Consider the following 19957-nt stretch of genomic DNA (forward strand, 5'->3'; position numbering starts at 1 on the left):
GAAGCAATAATGATTAACATGCAAATGGAGTACATAAAAAAGTCTGTACATTTAAAAGTAAAAGACTATACAATAAATGAATGGTCATTTCTTGTAGTCGAGGAGTTGGATGGGAGATAAATGGTCAGGTGTAAAGACCTTAGCTACTTTAACAAAGGCCAAATTCTTATCGTCAGATGTCCATCAGAATATTCCTGGAAGTATTTGGCACAAACCATGAACCAGGGAAAGGGTGTTGTCCTGGAACAGGTCTGGTACATTGTGACTTCGACTTGCAACTGATAGTATTTCAAGGATCTCTTATTAATGTCTTATTAGGGTCTAGCTGAATAATTTAGGGTGCCTTACATGGTATACTGGTATAATAGATAGCACAATATAAAGATACTGTTAACAGCCCTATGTGGTTTTAAATTGGCCGTAGGTGTGAATAGTTGCCTGTCTCTCTGCTTTAGCCCTGGAATAGACCAGTGGGTTTCTCACAGTGAAACCTGCCTCTCATCCACTGTCAGCTGCAATAAGCTCAAGTCCCCGTGACCATAGTTAATAAAATAGTTGGCTGGATGGACCTTCGGAAATCCTGCAGAGTCCTCGACTCAAATGTATCCAAGCTGTTTGGCAGGACGTGAAGGACCAGCAGCACATTAGGCAAAAGTTTTTGTTGCTCAGCATATACCTCAACATATATCACACAATACACATATCTGTCTATTTTAATGTGTGTATTTAAAATATTTTAAAAAGTGTAACATTTATTTATCTTTGAAAAACATCAAGCTAGATATTTACCCATTCTAAATGGTAAATTTCACCAACTGGCTGCTGCCTGCAGCTTCAAGTTTATATCATCAAAAACATGCAGATTTTGTCAGTGATCTCTCTCAGCAAACGGTCAAAAATTCATACTAGCCCATAAAACTCGTTCTTTAAGCTTTGGAAGTTATTTATCCAAGTACTGAATCATTTAACTGAATAAAGTGGGATTTTTAACGCTGCTTCATCACATCATAAGTCACATGCTTACAAGCTATGCTGAATCAACAATTTATATACCACATGAATAAAATCAACAGCTGATAAAAAGGAAGTGGCGCTTTAATGTGTCACCAAAATGATCAAACCAGTCACCACTTATTAGAAAACACAACCAGACTCTTGACATTAAGTGAACATCAAGATGCCATGTCAGACTTCCCAGGCTCTCTAAACCCATGCCAGGCATTCCAACACAACCACCAACAGAGAAAATTGAGTTTAGCTGTTTACAGAAGTGCGCACGCAGACACACACATACATACAGAGACTGGAGAACCATGCTGATCAAACACGTCTAATAAAAACAGTTCACTAAGTGTGACAATATAATGAAACACTTTGGCAATGGAACACAAACAGTGCCTAATAGAAACAGTAAACACCACAGGAAAAACTAGATGTATATTTCTTTCGAGTTTTCTGCAGCAAATGAAAATGTCTGTGTATAATGGATGTCAGCAAACAAGACAAGCAGATATCTGTTCTGCCCTGGACTCAATCACAGAATGACTTAGCTGCCAAGACTGATGGAACTCCATTCAAGGTGTGCCTGTGTATATGTGTGAATTTGCTGTGTGCCAAGCATGCATCCCTTGGTGAGAGGGGGATTTGGCACAGGTTTTGCACTCCTGATCTTATTAAGACTTAGCAGCAGACAAATGCAGCCCATATGGTAATGTGCTTACGGCAGGCCAGCGGGGGTTTACGGTGTATACTCCATCAGTCAAGGTCTCATGATCTGAGAATCACATAAGATGGGCTGTTTACTCGAGAAGGGAGTTGAATGCACTTCATAGACTTTGTACAAGTGGCCCCTAAGTTTCACAGCACTCTTTGTCTCTCTTCCTTTTCTCTTTATCATTCTTTCCTCTCCTATCTGGATGATCCAGTATCATTGCAACTGTAAATTTACTTCTAACAACAAGACAGAAACCAGATACAACAAGCCCCAATGCAGGGTCCTTATGACCCTGAAGGGTGTTTAAATGTCCCAGTAGCCTACTAAATCTGCCCAAAGACAGAAGCCGAAACCCCTGTAGTTCAGAGGTCACTATGTCTAGTCTTGTCATCTTTCTGAGTCAACTGCTCCCTCCCTGTCCCTCACAGGACTTCCCTTTCTGCAGTTCACATAAAAAATAGATCCACATTCTGCTGCTGTGACCCCTTTACAAGTCCACTGGGAGATTCCAACCAAACAATGGTCTAAGTACCATCATTCCCTAATCGTGTACCCTGTTGAAATGGGGTGTGCCAAAAAAATGCTCCTTATAAAACCAGGTCAAGATCATGAACCTAATCTCCCAGGCTTTTTGCTAAGGATTAGGATCTTTGATCTGGCAGGTGGTCTACAGGGAATGAAAGAGCAAGGACAGAGATGGAGTGAGGAAAAGAGGGAGGCAAGGGGAGAAGATTCATTTTCCATTTTGGAGCTACTCCTAGAAGGGAAGGCTTTAGTCGGCTGATCGGAAGCCTTGTACAAGCCTGAGCAAAACATACGTGCTTACCTTATAAAATGAATGAGTTTGTGCAGAATCAAATTATTTTAGGATCTGTTCCTGCTGACTGAGGATTCTGTAGCAAGGCAAAGGTTACAAGTGTCAGGGATATTTTCACAAGTTTTTAGTAGCACACCCCCAGACTATCCAGACGGTTCAGTTTAGGGGTAAAGATGATAACAGACACAGGCACTCCAATTCAGGCTAATCCTTCTCGTTCTGCCCAGATTAAGAGCAGAGGGGCCAAAATAATCACAGAGATTACTGGGGACAAACACACTCTGAATATCATGAGTCATGGAGTAAAATGTGACTCAGGGGTACACACTGCTGTCGGGATCAGGCTTGGGTCTGTCTGAATGGCTGAATTCTTTCAGCTGAGGATGGCGATGCATGTGAAACAGTGCTTTATACAGACAACCACAGCCTATTTACATTTAAGGAGTTCTGACAACTAATTGTGTTTATTCTGATAATGATATCATTACATTTCATTAATGGATTTAATGTTTAGCCTTCAACATCTTTCCATCCCCTCTCTGTTTGTCTGACCCCGTAACTCAACGGTTGGTAGCATCAATCCATTATTTTCAGCAGCTTCTCCTACAATGCTTTGCTTAGTTCTACAAGAATGATAAATGAACTTGGCAGATAACCTGACCCTTTTCGGTCTGCCAGTCATGGTGTATAATGTGTATCATATGAGAAGCAGCCTGTCTCTTTGATCCCTCGCAGGGATTAGGAGACGAGTCGGCTGTGATGGACAGAACAGACACATTGGTGACTGCCTGCTGTTAAGTAAGCAGTGATGAAGCCGGATGAGTAAATAAGACACTGTGTAACTCTGTGAATATCTTAATGGACTCCATAATAGAGTTGATATAATGAAATGGGTCAATGGAAAAAAATAAATAAATACATTTTTAAGGAATCATTTGAACACTCGGCTTAAAATTTGTGACATTTAAAATGAAGGCAAAAAAATGTAGTCAGATCGTTTTGATAGAACTGCAAAAATCAAAAATGCAACTTAAACTAGAAACTGATTGTGACAATGTAGTGGAAATCACTGTTTGCGGTTTACTCTGGAGATCATACTGCACAATGAGACATGCAGCACCGTACAGAAAGTTCAGTCCATTTCATTGATTCTTATTTATTATACATCAGCATCACAATACCAAAACAGGTACCATTTCTCCTTGCAGACAACTAGAAAAGTCTAATTGCATATTATTTCTATTTCCAAGTTTGGAAAAACATGATAACTTAATGCTGTTTAATGTGTACAGAGAAAAAGAATGAGACAATACAATGCATTTATCTGGCTTTGTGTGATTTCAGACACCAAACCACCTATTTCAAATGTTATCAGCTTATTAAATCACAATTGTTAACTGTAATCAGTTCTATAAATTCGAATTGTAAGTGCCACTTTCTACTCACTAGGACTGCACAAGGTGCATATTACCTTACCCTGATTATAGAGGCCTCTTCTACCTTATCACACTGGTAACATTAAGCTTTGTAATGTAAGTAAAGGGTTGAAAGGTTGTATTTTAACATTAAATATGAGTTCTTCCTTACCCTAAACAAGTACTTTTGTTGCTGCTGTAAGTCAAATTAACTCCAATTACAGGTTCACATGCTACAGTGATATTAACTTGGTTTGTTTTTGTTTTTTCAAGTGAAATAGAAGTTGAAGTTGTGTGAATCCTAATACACAAGGGTAATAGCACTGGTTAGAGGGTGAAAATGTGTAACTTGAAAGGGTTTTATATTGCAACGGAAGGGCAGTTAGTTAGAAAAGTTAGAAATACTTAGACTTATGGTAAGAAATACAAGTAGTGATACTATGTGTGACATAGTCCAAGTCTTATACAGAGGTGCACATAAGTGGTGCGCAGGTGCGTCCAGAAAATCTTATGAACGCAAACGCGTACATAAGATTTTCTGGAGGAGGACAGACATTTGTTTAGAACTCTTAAAGATGTCGAAGAAGCAAGCTCCTTTAAGCAAGTATTCTGGTGTTCCTCCACCTCCAAAGAAATGTCAGAAGGAGTCCGAACCGCAAAAGAAGCACGTATTCTCGGAAAAGTGGTTGCAGGAGGTGAGCTGGCTTCAAACAAATGATGAATGCACAGAGATGTGGTGCAGAATATGCAGTGAAAATCCCACTCTGGCAGACAAAAACAGTGCCTTTTATATGAATGCGAAATTCTTCGCGTCTTTTATTTTGACAGCGAATGCGCACCTGCAGACCACTTATGTGCACCCCTGTGTGTGTGTGTGTGTGTGTGTGTGTGTGTGTGTGTGTGTGTGTGTGTATATGTGTATATGTGTATATATATATATATATATTAGGGGTGCAACGATATTCGTATCGATATTGAACCGTTCGATACAGTGCTTTCGGTTCGGTACGCATATGTATCGAACAATACAACATTTGTAATTTATTTTATCAATTTTCCTTCTGACGATGCTGTCTGTGTTGAGCGCTCAGTGAATCTGTGTTCGACTACTCCGCCTAGGCTGCACTGTCCAGCGCAGATCCACTGAGCGCTCAACACAGACAGCATAGTCAGAAGGAAGAGCGCAGGGCAAGCTAGCGAGACAGAAGTTAAGCTCTCCTTTTAACATGGACCTCCCCCACTCTCATTCAGATCTGGCGTTTGGAATTATTTTGGTTTTCATGTGACGTATGACCCTGAAGGTAAGCGAGTCATGGACTAAAGTAAAACAGTATGTTGGATGTGCCATGCAATGCTCAATTACATTGGTGTGAACTAGTGTGTTAGCGCAGTTAGCTCGTTAACGTGTTGGCCGTCTAGCCCCATGCACGGAGCGATCAGCGGTAGCTCGTTAACGGAGATTTGCCGTGTTGTGGCGTTAACATCATTTCAACGAGATTAACCTGAAAGCACTAGTGGGAACACAACGAATATGACTGCACATTTACGCCGACATCATCCTAGTGCAAAGACAAGTGGAAGCAGACAAAAAAAAGCAAGCATGCTACTAACTTTAGCCGAGTCATTTAGACAGCTGTTAGCACATGATTCTCCTTATGCTGCTGAGAATATAGCCCAGAAGAAGCGTATAGTATAGCTTTTATTTTGGAAAGAGCCATTTCTCTGTAATAAACTCTCTTTTCCAAAGATGAGTGATTCCTCAATCAGATACAGGGCTTGCAATATCGCTAGCCCGACGTCCTGGAGCTAGCGATTTTTTCAGTCGGGCTACCAAAATCTATCTCTGCCCTGCCCGTCGGGCTATTGTAGGAAAAATATATGTCAATGCTTTTGCATTCTTTCGGAAATGTAGCTGGGTAATTATGTCATTGGCATCGGTGAGCCACTGTCAATATGTGACATATTGAAGTCGCGTTTGAATTTGCGCTTGTTTTTTTGCTTTCACTTTGCAATTGTGCGAACTGTGTATAGAGAGCGACAGCACTGATCTGTGAGTGATGATAATTTGTGCACCAATTCCTCTGACATCGTTTTATCAATCGTTAGCTTACTATGCAAACATGACAAGTGAAATCTCCCGCAGCAAGCTTAAACATGTGAGAGGTTGATCGCGCAGAGAATCGCTGAGCTTATGTGAGTGCGTGTGTAAAAGCATTTTAGTTCTGCTGAGCCAAATAAGACAGGTCAGGGTGAAGAAGTGACAGCCAAAGAAAAGTTTACCACAAAACGGAAAAGTTATGACAAATCAGACTATAAGGCAAAAAGAAAGTGCAGCTTTATGGTTTCATGGACAAAAGAATTTCTGTGGCTGCAATATGACGAGCTAAAAAACAACACGCACAAGGGTTAGGGTTAAATTTAAAAACTGTACTTTTGTGTTAAAATATATATTTATAATTTTAATAAATGACAAATTAAAAAGGCATGAACACCCTGACCTGTCTTATTTGGCTCAGCAGAACTAAAATATATATCTGTCTGTGAAGGTTCTCAATCATCCAGGTCATCGTAGTGAAATATATATCCTGCCGCACTCACATAAGCTCAGCGATTCTCTGCGCGATCAACCTCTCACATGTTTAAGCTGCGGGAGATTTCACTTGTCATGTTTGCATAGTAAGCTAACGATTAATAAGACGATGTCAGAGGAATTGGTGCACAAATTATCATCACTCACAGATCAGTGCTGTCGCTCTCTATACACAGTTCGCGCGATTGCAAAGTGAAAGCAAAAAAACAAGCGCAAATTCAAACACGATTTCAACATGTCACATATTGACAGTGGCTCACCCAATGACATAATTACCCAGCTACATTTCTGAAAGAATGCAAAAGCATTGACATATATTTTTCCTTCCTACAATAGCCCGACAGGCAGGGGAGAGATAGCCCCGGGACATCGGGCTAGCGATATTGCGAGCCCTGTATCTGATTGAGGAATCACTCATCTTTGGAAAAGAGAGTTTATTACAGAGAAATGTCTCTTTCCAAAATAAAAGCTATACTATCCGCTTCTTCTGGGCTATATTCTCAGCAGCATATTAAACATATCAGGTCTCCATAAGGAGAATCCTGTGCTAACAGCTGTCTAAATGACTCGGCTAAAGTTTGTAGCATGCATGCTTGTTGTTTTTGTCTTTGTACTAGGATGATGTCGGTGTAAATGTGCAGTCATATTCGTTGTGTTCCCACTAGTGCTTTCAGGTTAATCTCGTTGAAATAACCTTAACGCCACAACACGGCAAATCTCCGTTAACGAGCTACCCTATACAGAGGGGCTAGATGGCCAACACGTTAACGAGCTAACTGCGCTAACACACTAGCTCCCACCCATGTAATTGAGCATTGCATGGCACATCCAACATACTGTTTTACTTTAGTCCATGACTCGTTTACCTTCAGGGTCATACGTCACATGAAAACCAAAATAATTCCAAACGCCAGATCTGAATGAGGGTGGGGAGGTCCACTTCTGTCTCGCTAGCTTGCCCTGCGCTCTTCCTTTTTTTTTTTTTTTTTTTTTTGCCCTGCGCTCTTCCTTCTGACCATCCTGTCTGTGTTGAGTGCTCAGTGAATCTGCGTTCGACTACTCCGCCTAGGCTGCACTCTCGAGCCTAGGCGGAGTAGTCAAATGCAGATTCACTGAGCGCTCAACACAGACAGCATCGTCAGAAGGAAAGTTGATAAAATAAATTACAAATTTTGTATTGTTCTTTTTTTTTTCTCCCCTTTGGTTTTCTTTCTTTCTCTCCCCCTCTTTCTTTCATTCTTTCCCCCTGTCCTATCCCACAGTCATGTCTGTCCCGTTTGCAACTGAAAATAAAATAAATTCATAATTATAATAAAGGTCAATCAAATGGACCAATATGATGATCCACTTAAAATAAATCCTCTTGGCATCTTTCTTGGCCTCAAGACAACAATTCTGATGGCTATAGATCCAAACGGGACACAAAAAAATAAATAAATAAAATAAAATTGAAAAAAATAATTTTTGAAAAAAAATTGTATTGTTCGATACATATGCGTACCGAACCGAAAGCACTGTATCGAACGGTTCAATATCGATACAAATATCGTTGCACCCCTAATATATATATATATATATATATATATATATATATATATATATATATACATACATATACACATATATATATATATATATATATATATATATATATATATATATATATATATATATATATATATATATATGTTGTGCTGTTGTAACATGAATTAAGTCAATGTCTATGACTATGACTATGACTAAATTAAACTTTATTGGATTTTTCAGGTCAGCCTGTTAATTGGGCTGACAGTGACTCAGTCCAGGCTCTTATGCATTCGGCTGACAACCGTGGCAATCGTGTGAATAGCTACAAGAGAAAAAAAGCCGACATTATGAAGTCATTTAGACATTCAAGTCACACATATACACTTCGCATGGCTACAAGACATATGAAGGCAGCTGTATTTAAAAGGGCAACTGTGTCCCTGTCATGACAAAAACATTTCCCTGCACTTAAACACTCAGAAACTCATGCATGCTTATCTGTTCTATGTTGCAAAGCTGCTTCTTTTTGTTGTCAGTTCTTCCTCTTTTTATGTAGTATTAGGAAAACTTGAGATTCAGTCAATGGCTTGAAAAAAATAGAAATAAAATACTGAAGGCGTTATCTAAGAATCTGTCGGCTAATTGGCTGTGGCTCCAATAGATGAAGATGATTATTATTATTATTTTAATTGAGTCAACCATTCTCTGAGGTGTGTGAAGCAAACAGCAAAACCTCTTTAAACATAAGATAAACTTGCTAAAGAATGGTCACCATGGGATCACTTCTGATTTATGGAGTAAACACATGACACTGTAAAGGATGAAAAGAAGATTAAATGAATAATCACAAAATTAATCACCTTCGCAAGTATCCCATTGTAACCATGCTACAGAACCAGCGTGGGGGCAGGTGTTTAACCGTCTGCAGGCTGAGTCAATCACTTGCCACATTGCTTGATTGTAGCATAGTAATAGAACAACGGCAGTAAATCTGTATTTTATGGAAGCGAAATAAAGGTTTAAAAGATCTAGTAAATCTTTACGTGTTCGAGGGATAATTAATGAGAGATTGCATGTTTGTGGTGAAATACAACATTAACACTGGAAAATTGTCAAGCTTGTAATGACATGAACAGAGTGCTTTGCTAACAAAGAGATATGCACTGTGGGATCTGGGTCTACAGAATTATGTAGAATTATATTTGTCTGAGTGAGCAGCAATGGGGGACGTTTGCTGACTATCTTGGCAGCTTTCAGAGAAAAGAGCATGCCATCAGGAGGTGTTCCTTGTCTGGAGCATGTGGAGAGATAGTCTGTCCGTCTGGACTGTCAGCCTGACTGATGAGAGCAGTTATCAGCACATGTGTGTGTGTGTGCACGAACAGAATGTGCGTACATAACTGTGCTGACAGCTACCTGGCAGCCAGCACTTTCAGGTGTTCAAAAAAAACGTAGAATACAAGGCCTTCAAGAATTACTTTCTGGCCCAAACTGCACCTCAGATTTGTACTGTGGAAGCAGCTGCGTGACAACATGAATCATTTTGTCGACTGTTTGCCTAGTTAATCTTATCGAAAGCATTAAAATAGAGGTGATGAATTAGATTAGGTTTTGCAAGTGTGTGCAAGTGTATGTATACCTTGGGCTGGTGCAGGAGCGCTCTCTGTACATGACACCTCCACCGCAAGTTCTGGAGCAGTCAGACCACTGAGACCAGGCTGACCACTGGCCGTGCACTGCTCTAGGACCATGCTCTCCATACTTAACACACTGACCCCTCCGACACCACTGAAGAAAAGAGTAGGAAGGAAATGAAAGAGAAGACGACAACAGAAATAGCATTCTTATCAGTACTTGAGTGTTGGCCCTGGCATCTCGCCTCTGTTTCCTGGTCTGGAGAAATGCCCAGCACCACACCTGGACATAGAGACTCTCTATCTACAGCCAAAATGCACACATACACATGCACATCTATTGTGCAGCAGACCTGGGTTGATCCAAGCCAAACCCTGCACTCACACACATCACCGCCTTTCACTCTTTCTAAATATCATGTTTCTGTGTGTACAAATCAATTCAATCCATTTGGGAGAGTAGTGTCCAAAATGTGCACCCATGCATGTACGAGGAGCATCGATGGTTACTTTGTCTGATTTATTTAATTATCTATGATCAAAGAAGTATTCAAATAAAATAAAAAAATGCAGTTTGAGCTGTCATCAGTTTGAGCTTAAAGTAAATCCTTGCATCTTTTTAAAGCTCTTTTAGGATTTTTTTTCTAAGATGAAAGGATTTCGTTTGACTCAATAAAATGCTAATTATTAGGATGCTAAGCAGGAGAATAACATTCTGACTGCTGTGATCTTTCATATAAATAAGGAGACCATTCCTCACCATGTCAGGGCCACAAGTGGTACCTTCTGCAGCAGGCATGAACTTGGTCTCACACCGATGCCCTGTGCGATGACACCACAATGACTTGCAAATGTCCTGTCGAATGAGACACGCAAAGAATGAGACATCCATCAAACATGGTGTTTGCTGATGTTATTATCCGTGGCATCTTTTGGTTAAGAGTTCCTTTCCTTTTTCTCTTCCCTCTACCTGATTTTTGCCAGGACCACCATCACTTTGCTTGATAAGCCCCCACTGCCTCTGACAGACTTCTCCACAGTGCTTCTGTGTCGAGACTAATCATTGAACTTCTTTAATGAAACCGGCTATAATTGTATGTGTCATCTGACCCAACAATACAGAGACAGAGCAAGTGAGTGAGCACAGAGGGAGAGCTGGGGTCGAGAGACAGGCGGCAGAATCTGGCAACTGGCCCAACTGCAACTGGCAACGAGAATGGAATCAGAAAGGAGGGAGTGAGGAAGCAGGACAGACAGCTCCCTGGTGTGTTCAAGACTTAACCTTATGCAGATCTACTTCACTGACATAGAGCAGGTGGGTGACCGCTATGGCATCATGCTGAAAGTCCTTGTACATGATAATGTCAGGGTCAAGAAAAAAGAGTGAAAAGTGTGAATGGAACCCTCAAATCCACTGTTAATCAGCATGCAGGTTAATATACCACCTGCCAACTCCTACACAGGTCTAAGAAATGCAAATATAGTATTTGATCTTTTATTATGGAAACATAGGAGGAATCTGGGGAAGTCGTGAACAGCCAAGGCGTCGTCATGTGGGCTAATGCCATATATACGACTTGGCAAAGTCAATTTCCCAGCAATTACAGCCATGCAAGAAGAAAAGCTTGAGGCATTTTAAATAAAATTTACATGTGAATCAACATCACTGAATGCACCTAGCATAAAGCCTTATACCAAAACAACAAGGGTTTGATGCAGACTGGGGTGGTGGTATAGGGACCCATTCAAATGATGGAATGCATTTTAATGAAGGTCAAATGTGTGTGTGTGGGGGGGGTTAAGGTTGCTGATGTAAAGATTGTGCTAGTTAATAAAGTGCCAGTTTAGCACTGGATCATTAAGTCTGTAAAGCAGATAAATTCCAGCTCCTATATGGTCCAGGGGTGCCCCCTTCTCACTACAAGGAACTGTAGCGATTCTCAGTGTTGGCAAAGAAACATGTGAAAAGTAAATGATTAAGGACTGTTGGTCCATGTAGAAATACAACCATGGTTAACACTTCTTTCTTTAGTGTAAGGAACTGTTGTTTGTTTCCTGGTCTGGGCTGTTATCAAATGAAAGATATAATAAATCACAATCGTTAAAGCCAGAAAAAATATGTTGTTGTTTTTTAATTCCCCCAGTAACTCAGCATCGTGTGCACCGCATGTTACAACTGTTTTTGCAGTTGCAACATGTTGGGGGAAAAAAAGGAAATGGAGATCGAATAATTCTGACAAATTAGGTGATTACTTTACCTTGACGAAATCAAGACTGCATAGTTTGGCTTTGGAGCCAAACTGCCATTTGCACTGTGTGTCTGCTCCATAAAGCTGCCCGGGAAGCTCTTCGGGATACTTGTACTGACCGATCTGCTTGGGTTCATCCACTAAACAGGATGCCTGGGCTGTTCTGGTGAACACAGAACAGTACCTGTGTCAGTAAGGAGGAAAGCCAAATGCATGACTGGTAATTTTAACAATCTGCATTAACTGGGCTTACCCAAGAAAGCGGCTAAGGTACTGCCGACTGCAGGTGGACCAGGAAAAGACTCCATTGTTACCAGCGAGAGTAGGGGACATAATGTTACCCTCAGTCTTACGGCAAGGGTTTCCCTCCCCATCATGGATCATACCAAAACTACAGAAAATGAAGATAAGAGACTTCAGTCGCAATGAGATATACGGTAAATACATGGACTTGCATGTATTGTAAGCTGTTTGTGAGTAAAGGGGAAGTTTATGATAATGATAATTCACATTTTGATACTGAGACAAATTATAAAATGTTACAGGATTTTAAAGAAAATGAACATGAATTCTTTAAATTGGCTTGATTTCACTCATTCTGATAGATTTCTATGTAAAGACCCTGCTGATGTCATTCAATTTGTTGTAACAGTTTGCTTCATACATTGCAACATTTTCTCCCTTCTTTGATTCATTACCATGTCATATGTTTGACACTTATGCCGTTTTCAAATTGTCAGTGATTAATAGCTTTAGGATACTTATGTGTATGGATATTTTGACATATTATTACCCAGGTGAATACATTTAATTCATAGTTTGTTTTAAGAACATATGAGGCACACAGAAGAGTTTTACCGCAACATGACATCTACACATATCAAAAATAAACTGCCTCCAGTCCCACCGGTAACGTATAAATATAAACACAGAGCTGCACTGCCTTGGGTAGTTTCCATTATTCTCCCATAAAATGTCATGGAGTGGATGAAGTAGGGGTCTAACGTAATGCTCTTATTTCAGAGTGTGTTTGTTTAAATCAGACCACATCTGTCACTTCAACACAAACTACATCCACAGACAGCATAAAGGCAATTAGGCTGCCCCTTCCAAAATGACATTACATTCTGAGACAGTCTGCTGCTCTTTCTTCTAAACATACTTATGTCCAGACTCATGTGCAATGGTGAAAGCCAAGCCAAGTCCTGTATCCTCATTGATCGTACAACTCCTGTACTTACTGCACATGCCACTGATGGGGGCAAAACCTGCAGATACAACAAGGAGAGAAAAGTTATTTGAAAATCTGGGCTACTTGAAAATTCAAAAACAAGCAAGATAAAACCCCAAATCTGTATCATATTCTTGTTCTCTTACACTGAGCGCACAATCTGTTCTGACAGTTTGTAAAGACAACAAATATGTGCCACACATGTATCTTCACACACGTGCTTGCCTGGAAGGGGAATCTCACAGAACTGCCAAATGTAACCTCAGATGTCCTGCCCAGTTTAGTTTAAATTAGTTCTTAGACTTTGTTAGCAATCAACACAGAGGACTACTGTTAACTGTGTAGCAGATAGCACCAGCACAGTGACTAACTACCCAGATGTGAGATTTTTCTGTAACTGATAAGCTGATGAGGAATCTTTACTTGGGGTTTCTAATTTTCAGGAAGCAATTTCTTCCAATGGGCCCAAAAATATAATAACCAACGTCAATATTTAGTTGTCAAACATAGCTTGTTAGTCTCAGTTTAGAGAACATTGGTTGGATACATGCAAATTATTACAACTGTGAGCAGCTGCCTTTAAAATGGTTGCTTCAAAAATGGGGAATTTCTGTTTAATTTCCCATTAAACAGAAATTCCCTTTGGTATTGTGCCAGGAAGGGAATCAAGCTACCTGCTATGTTGACCCCTTATAATAAAGGAGAGTCCAGCGAGAACCTTGAAGATTTGGAACATAAATTTAGGACAAATATTGAGGTTGAAGGTGAGTATGCTCAACCTCTGGGTGACCAGTTGGTGGTCACAACTATTTGTAACTAATTGTAAGGAAGTTGCTGTCCTATTGTTAGTCCAGGATGACTGAGCCATTAGAATAAAAGAGACAGATTTTAAACATTAACATTAATGGTTCAGCTTTGTTTTTCATTTAGTTAAAATATTTTTGGTTAGACCCTACCTTTTTTTGTTACAGACAGCTTTGGCAGGATATTTTTAATGAGCTGTTTTTGCCTGAAGTGACAGCTCAAGTTGGTGCTTATACTTCAATCTGTTGACTTTCTTGCATATCAACCCCCTTCTCCTTCTGCATGTGTCTGCATTCATACTGTCACTAGTTTTTTATGGCACAGCTTAATACTCTAGTAAAATATAGGGTTTGCTCATAGTGACAAATGACTGCCAGTCTATCTCTTGACAACTATTTTCGCTTCACCTGTCAGCCCTGTTATAATGTTTGCACCCACAGCATCGCATCTAGGCTGTTGTTAACCAAAATGTGACAACATTTAGCAATGCAAGGGGTTCTTAGTTGTCAGTGGTCCAGACAAAGTCACACTGTTGCTTTTCACATGCGTCTTTAAAAAAAGAAAAAAAAGATCTTTGGCTTGTTAAAGTGAGCTAAGCCCTATCTCACCCAGAGTGTCACAGGGCTCGTTCTTCCAGGAACAAATGTCCAGTCCAGTGAGGAGAACAGCATGATCGTGCCGTTTACCACCTTTCCCCACAAGGCCTGACTGCCATTGACAGAAACTGTTGAGGGACTGGTCAGCGTGATGATTTATGGTCAAGCCCAACTGGAATTGTAGAGAGAACAATTGAGATTTAGAACACAGCCATGGGTATTTTAATCAGTGTCAAGTTAAAAGCAGCACAGTCAGGCAAGGAGTTAGTGTAAATCTACTTACAGGGTCCTGCTCCAGCAGCAACAAGCTAACCACCACAATGTTGATATCATTCCCAATGGTGCCATCTTTGAAAAGGCTGGAAACCTGTAGATTAGTTGAAAATACTTATTGGTAACATTTTTGCAGAAAATATAGGGATAAAAGGATTATGTATGTGTGCAACAAAGTCTCTAAAGGTGGACCTGAACCACTGATAGTGTCATTACATAGGCATGCGTTGAAACCATTCTTCTTTGGGGAGAAACATAAAATGATTGAGTGAGGATTTGTGTCCACTAAGAGTTGTAGTCAGACGTTCACATTCAGTCACCATTGGTATGAGTGTCATGGTAATTTGTGACGGCATTCCAGAAGCTTAATCTTAACTTTCATTATCCAATCTAAAACCATTTCTGATGTGTGTTTGGGATCATTCTTCTGTTGAAACACCCAACTGTCTCCAAGTTTGAACCGTCCAGGTGATGATCTGATGATCTGAAGTGAATTTAAAGAATTTGGAAGTAGTCCTCCTTCATTTATTTTGACATATCCTAGTTCACACTTAAAATTAACTTGTTTATTTTTTAAACAGAGGAAAGTGGCAAAAAGTTGCATTCAAAGTTGCAATCAAACAAATATCACAAACATAAAGGGTTAGCAACGTTTTTGCACTTTTCTCTGGAGAAACGTTGCAAATTTGAATGCTTATAAAGTTAGCTTAGCACTTGTGTCTTGCCTCGCAGGAAATACTGATCTGCTGAGATCCTGCTATGTTAGGTAAATGAACAAGAGCTTTGAGAAACACAAAATTTCGACAGCTTTCCTATCTGTAATTGAACGATTGCTACCTCATATGTTCTGTCACACCTTGTCTTTCCAACACTTCCACTCCCTTGTCTTTTTCAGCCCTACCATATTCATAACGGTGAGGACGTAGGTGGTGACATTCTCCCTGCCATGTTTCTCCAGCATCTTCCTGTCTGCCACAACCAGGGTCTCCACATTCAGACCTCCCACCCTGTTGGAAATGGGTGATCTTTTTTCCCTCCCTGGACCTTCCACCTCAGGTACCGCAAACTCATCAGGCATGATAAAGCGGTCCTCAGCAGGAGGCTTGGGTGCGTCTAGGAGGGCAAAAAGGGAGAGGCAAAAAGGAAGGGAGGAGAGACACAGAAAGAGGGAGACAGCATGAAGGAGACAGACAATGATACTCAGAGATAGAAAACTTGGCAGTGAGGGTCAAATGAATCAACTCTTTGTCCTGGCTCGTGCCAGGTGTTAAAAGTGCGTGCTCTGGTGTTGAAAGGACAGGAAATTCACTCCCCATGCTGCTTCCTATCATCACTAAAAAAACAATTGTTAAAAAGCCTAAGGGTTCAGTAGCTTCAGGCTAGTGTTGCACTTTTAGCTGGACACAACAACTTGAAATGCATGCTGATAAACATATAATGCACTGAAATTGAGTGTTCTCAAATATTTAATACAGACATAAATCATCATAATATATGTACAGTAAGATCAAAAAGTCTGAATACACCAGTGAATGCAGCATAACAATTTGAATGAAAAGCTGAATCCCTGGAAAACTGAATTACAGATGTGGTATGATTTCATCTTACTTTTAGGATAACATGCACACAGGCTTTTTTTAGGCTTTGGGGTCTGAACAAAGTCATTATTCTGCTACATTATGGAGCAGAATAATGATGGGTGTACAGCAACTTTGTCACAATATACTGCCAATATACTGCCAGACTGTGTTTCATGGTGGAGTCGATACTGTAGTATCATTTCTTCTTTATTTTTATCTTTATTTCTTTTTTATCCACAAATCTCAGACTTTATTAGAAAATTAAATCTTCTATAATCATTCATTGTGAAAGCTGCAAAGTTCTAGCCCACTTCAAGTCTTTGGCCTTATTTCCCATCCTGACATGCACTTTAGAGACCCTTTTAATCATTTGAGACTACGACTACACAGCTTTTCTTAGAACAATACTTTTGCTGACTGCAGTCTTGCTTTCTTTATTTAGCGAATTCTGCAACTATTATTAGATTTAGCTTTTCTATCTCCCAGTGAACAATGTTTGATGTATTAATGTAGTCACATTTGGTCTGCCTGATTGTGTTTTAGATACAACTGATCCAGTTTCCACGCAGCATTTTAGAGTGTAATGCGCTTCCCCCTCAGAAACCTTCAGTCTAGACACAATTTGACACTGGAAAAGAACCTCCTTGCTTGGAATAATTTGACTTGTGACAATTTCACATGGATCTGGTGCCGTGTTGTCCAGTCTCACAATGTTACTTAAAAAGCATTCAGTATAGCAGGTGAATGACGGCTGCAGGTTGATTTACTTACAAGCCTTTGCTGAGCAGATCAAATTCACCTTAGTAAATGCTGCTTCAGCGGAAAGATACAACTTCAGGAATTCTGATCTTTTCTTTTTGATTACTGACTTTAAAATAGAGCAGAATCAGAAATATCAGAATCAGACTTTCTGAACCCACAGCACATACACATGCGTTAAAACCTGTTATTATAAAGTGTTATAAACCTCTATGGTGATGTTTTTTGTTTCAAAATGAGGTACTATATTAGATTATTATTTAGCATTCCATGTTGGTTTCACTTGTTTTATCAGAGCCTTCTTTATCCTGCCAGAGTAAACTCTGAACAGAATCAAACATAATGTTTAATTAAAGATGATAGTAATAAAACATAATCAGTTAGTTGAGCCAATGAGTTAGTGTGTAGTAACATGAAAGCTCAGAATAAATAACAGGAGATTAAGACACAGGTTCTTTACATGACAGTTCACATCTTGTATTTAACTGTTTAGTTTCAAAACTGGACAGTATGTGGCTGGCAGAAAGAATAGATATTTCCTTCACCTTGAACTGTACATTTTAAATACAACAGCAGTAATGTTTAAGAAGTTAAGACTGTAAAAGTGTCCTATTTAACATGCAGCACATAAATATTCTGTACATATGGAAGCCACGCAGTTTAATGGTAAGATGAAACTTGTGTTATGAAAACGTTGAATAGCTGAATAGATGTAAAGGATAGAAATGATTGTCTACCAGATGTTACACACCATATCTCTCTATCTCTATCTCTAGATAGAGAGATAGATATATACATATAATAAAGGAAAGGAATTAAAGGTTCCCTTACATACATTGCTTGCGGCGTCCACAGAAGTGTTGCCTCTGCAGCTTTCCATGCTGGTTGTCATGATGCTGCTGCTGTTGATGATAATCATGAAGGTAAGGGTTGCCAGGTCTAGAAGAACTGACGTCAGAGGGGCTTCTGGATCTTCTGTGGACAATGTGCTCTGCTGAGCGCTTGTACAGTACATGCGGGTGATGACCATTGGGGGCACTGTAGTTGTGTTGTCTGGCCAGATGTTGGGGTAGAGGGGCGATCAAATACTCCTCCTGAGACACACGGATCAACCCTGACTGCAAAACACACAAAAAAGTCGATCACAATAAGTAGAAAGGGTTACAAGAAAATTCTTCTAGATAAACTATATAATAAGAGTTAAGACAAAACATATTTGACAGATTTGAACTGTATTTTACAAAGTGTACACACAAATCACCTCTACAATGGTATTTGAGTCCACACTGCCAAGCTTTGTCAAAGCCTCAGTGTAGCTAAAGCAGCTGTTTCCAGAAATCCTTTCTACTGTATCACACATATCACCTCAAGATCCACCCACCACAACCTCACTCATTCTTCGAACCCAAACTCTATCCTAACATTAGGCAGATGTGCACTCTAAGAGTTTACAGATGTTAAGGAGAGAAAAGGTCTTATTTAATTAGAAGACAGAACACCGTGAAATTACTGGTGGGGGGATTTTTAAAAACTGGGATTTGTTTTTAATTGATTTCAACAAAATCTAAACTGTGTGCGCAACTAAAATGAGATCACTCATGGTTAGAGCCTTACTTCAAAATATAATTTACTGAAAACAGACTACATTGCAGCACTTCTTGCTGACATTGTCATATCACTGCCAGCATTTGATTTCTTCCTGGATTTGTTTTTGATATATTATTTGTCCAGTGTACTGTGTGTTTTCTCAAAAGTTTATTGTTCATTCAATTCAAGTCTAACAGGAAATATTTTTGGAACTGATTAAGATAATGGAAGTCAAGTAAGAAAGAGAATAAATCCAAGAAAAAAAGAGATCTTTTAGTGCTGGAAATGTTTATCATCTTGGCTTTTAAATGGTAAGTAAAGTATCTTTTTCTTTACTCTCCTGACACATACTTCTCACATTTTACTTGCGACATGGCGAACTAATGATTTATTTATGTCACCTCTACTTGAAAAGAATATAAAAACACAGGCATGCTTTGAATGGCTGGAGAAAAACTAAAAATGTTAGGATGCTTGACAGGCTTTGTTTGCAGGGTTCCTCCCGAAACACATTATGAACCCAATCCAATTGTCCTGCCTGCCATAATAATGTCAACGCAGTGTTTTGGCGTGCAGTTTTAATCGAGTAGTCTTAACCGGCCTCAGAACGAGAGATCAAGCTACTGAACCTTAAACATTCCGTCTGACCACGGTATTCTACCTAATTCACTCTGCAACTCTACAAATGTACACAGAATAGCTGTGCAATCAATCAGGTGCACACTCACTGCAATACACTCGCTGACCCAGTGACCTATGGCCTTTTTGTGTGTCATCTAACTCACCGTGTGTGTGTGCGTGCGTGCGTGTGTGCGTGCGTGCGTGCGTGCGTGCATGCGTGCGTGCGTGCATGCGTGAGACAGAGAGACAGAGAGAACTAGCGAGAGAGAGAGTGACAGTGCCCTGCTCCTGTTGAACTGACCCCATTCCGCCCAGACTAGCAGGTGGCAAAATAAACAGAGGCTGGACAAAAGGGAAGCCATGGTGAGGCTCTTGTTGTGAAAACAGTGCCTGGATATGTGGCAGACTGCCATCATCAAGCCCATCTATTCATCCATCGAACCATCCATCTCTATAACCATCCAGCTCCCAGTTGATCGCCCAACTGTCCATAAATCTTCTACGTCTTCCATCAATCTTGGTGCAACGTGAAGTTTTACAGGAAGCTAACTGTCAAATTT

The 19957-nt window shown here is 39.9% G+C and overlaps 1 protein-coding gene across 3 annotated transcripts in view; it reads right to left on the reverse strand.

Moving 5' to 3' along the window:
- The window catches only part of adamts18 (ADAM metallopeptidase with thrombospondin type 1 motif, 18), a 56082-nt gene that overhangs the window by 23809 nt on the left and 12316 nt on the right, over nucleotides 1-19957 (reverse strand). For 2 of the 3 annotated variants that reach the window (XM_082520619.1, XM_082520618.1), the window contains exons 4-12: nucleotides 18025-18307; nucleotides 15752-15963; nucleotides 14861-14944; nucleotides 14590-14749; nucleotides 13109-13214; nucleotides 12200-12337; nucleotides 11956-12109; nucleotides 10458-10553; nucleotides 9703-9851 (exon numbers count right to left, since the gene is read on the reverse strand). In XM_082520619.1, coding sequence (XP_082376745.1) covers nucleotides 9703-9851; nucleotides 10458-10553; nucleotides 11956-12109; nucleotides 12200-12337; nucleotides 13109-13214; nucleotides 14590-14749; nucleotides 14861-14944; nucleotides 15752-15963; nucleotides 18025-18307 — 1382 coding nt within the window. Of the gene's footprint in view, nucleotides 1-9702; nucleotides 9852-10457; nucleotides 10554-11955; nucleotides 12110-12199; nucleotides 12338-13108; nucleotides 13215-14589; nucleotides 14750-14860; nucleotides 14945-15751; nucleotides 15964-18020; nucleotides 18308-19957 lie in introns of all 3 variants that reach the window. The other variant, XM_082520620.1, reaches the window with a different exon arrangement.

The sequence above is a fragment of the Aulonocara stuartgranti genome, assembly GCF_965226115.1.
Source record: "Aulonocara stuartgranti genome assembly, chromosome: 1".
Lineage (NCBI taxonomy): Eukaryota > Metazoa > Chordata > Actinopteri > Cichliformes > Cichlidae > Aulonocara > Aulonocara stuartgranti.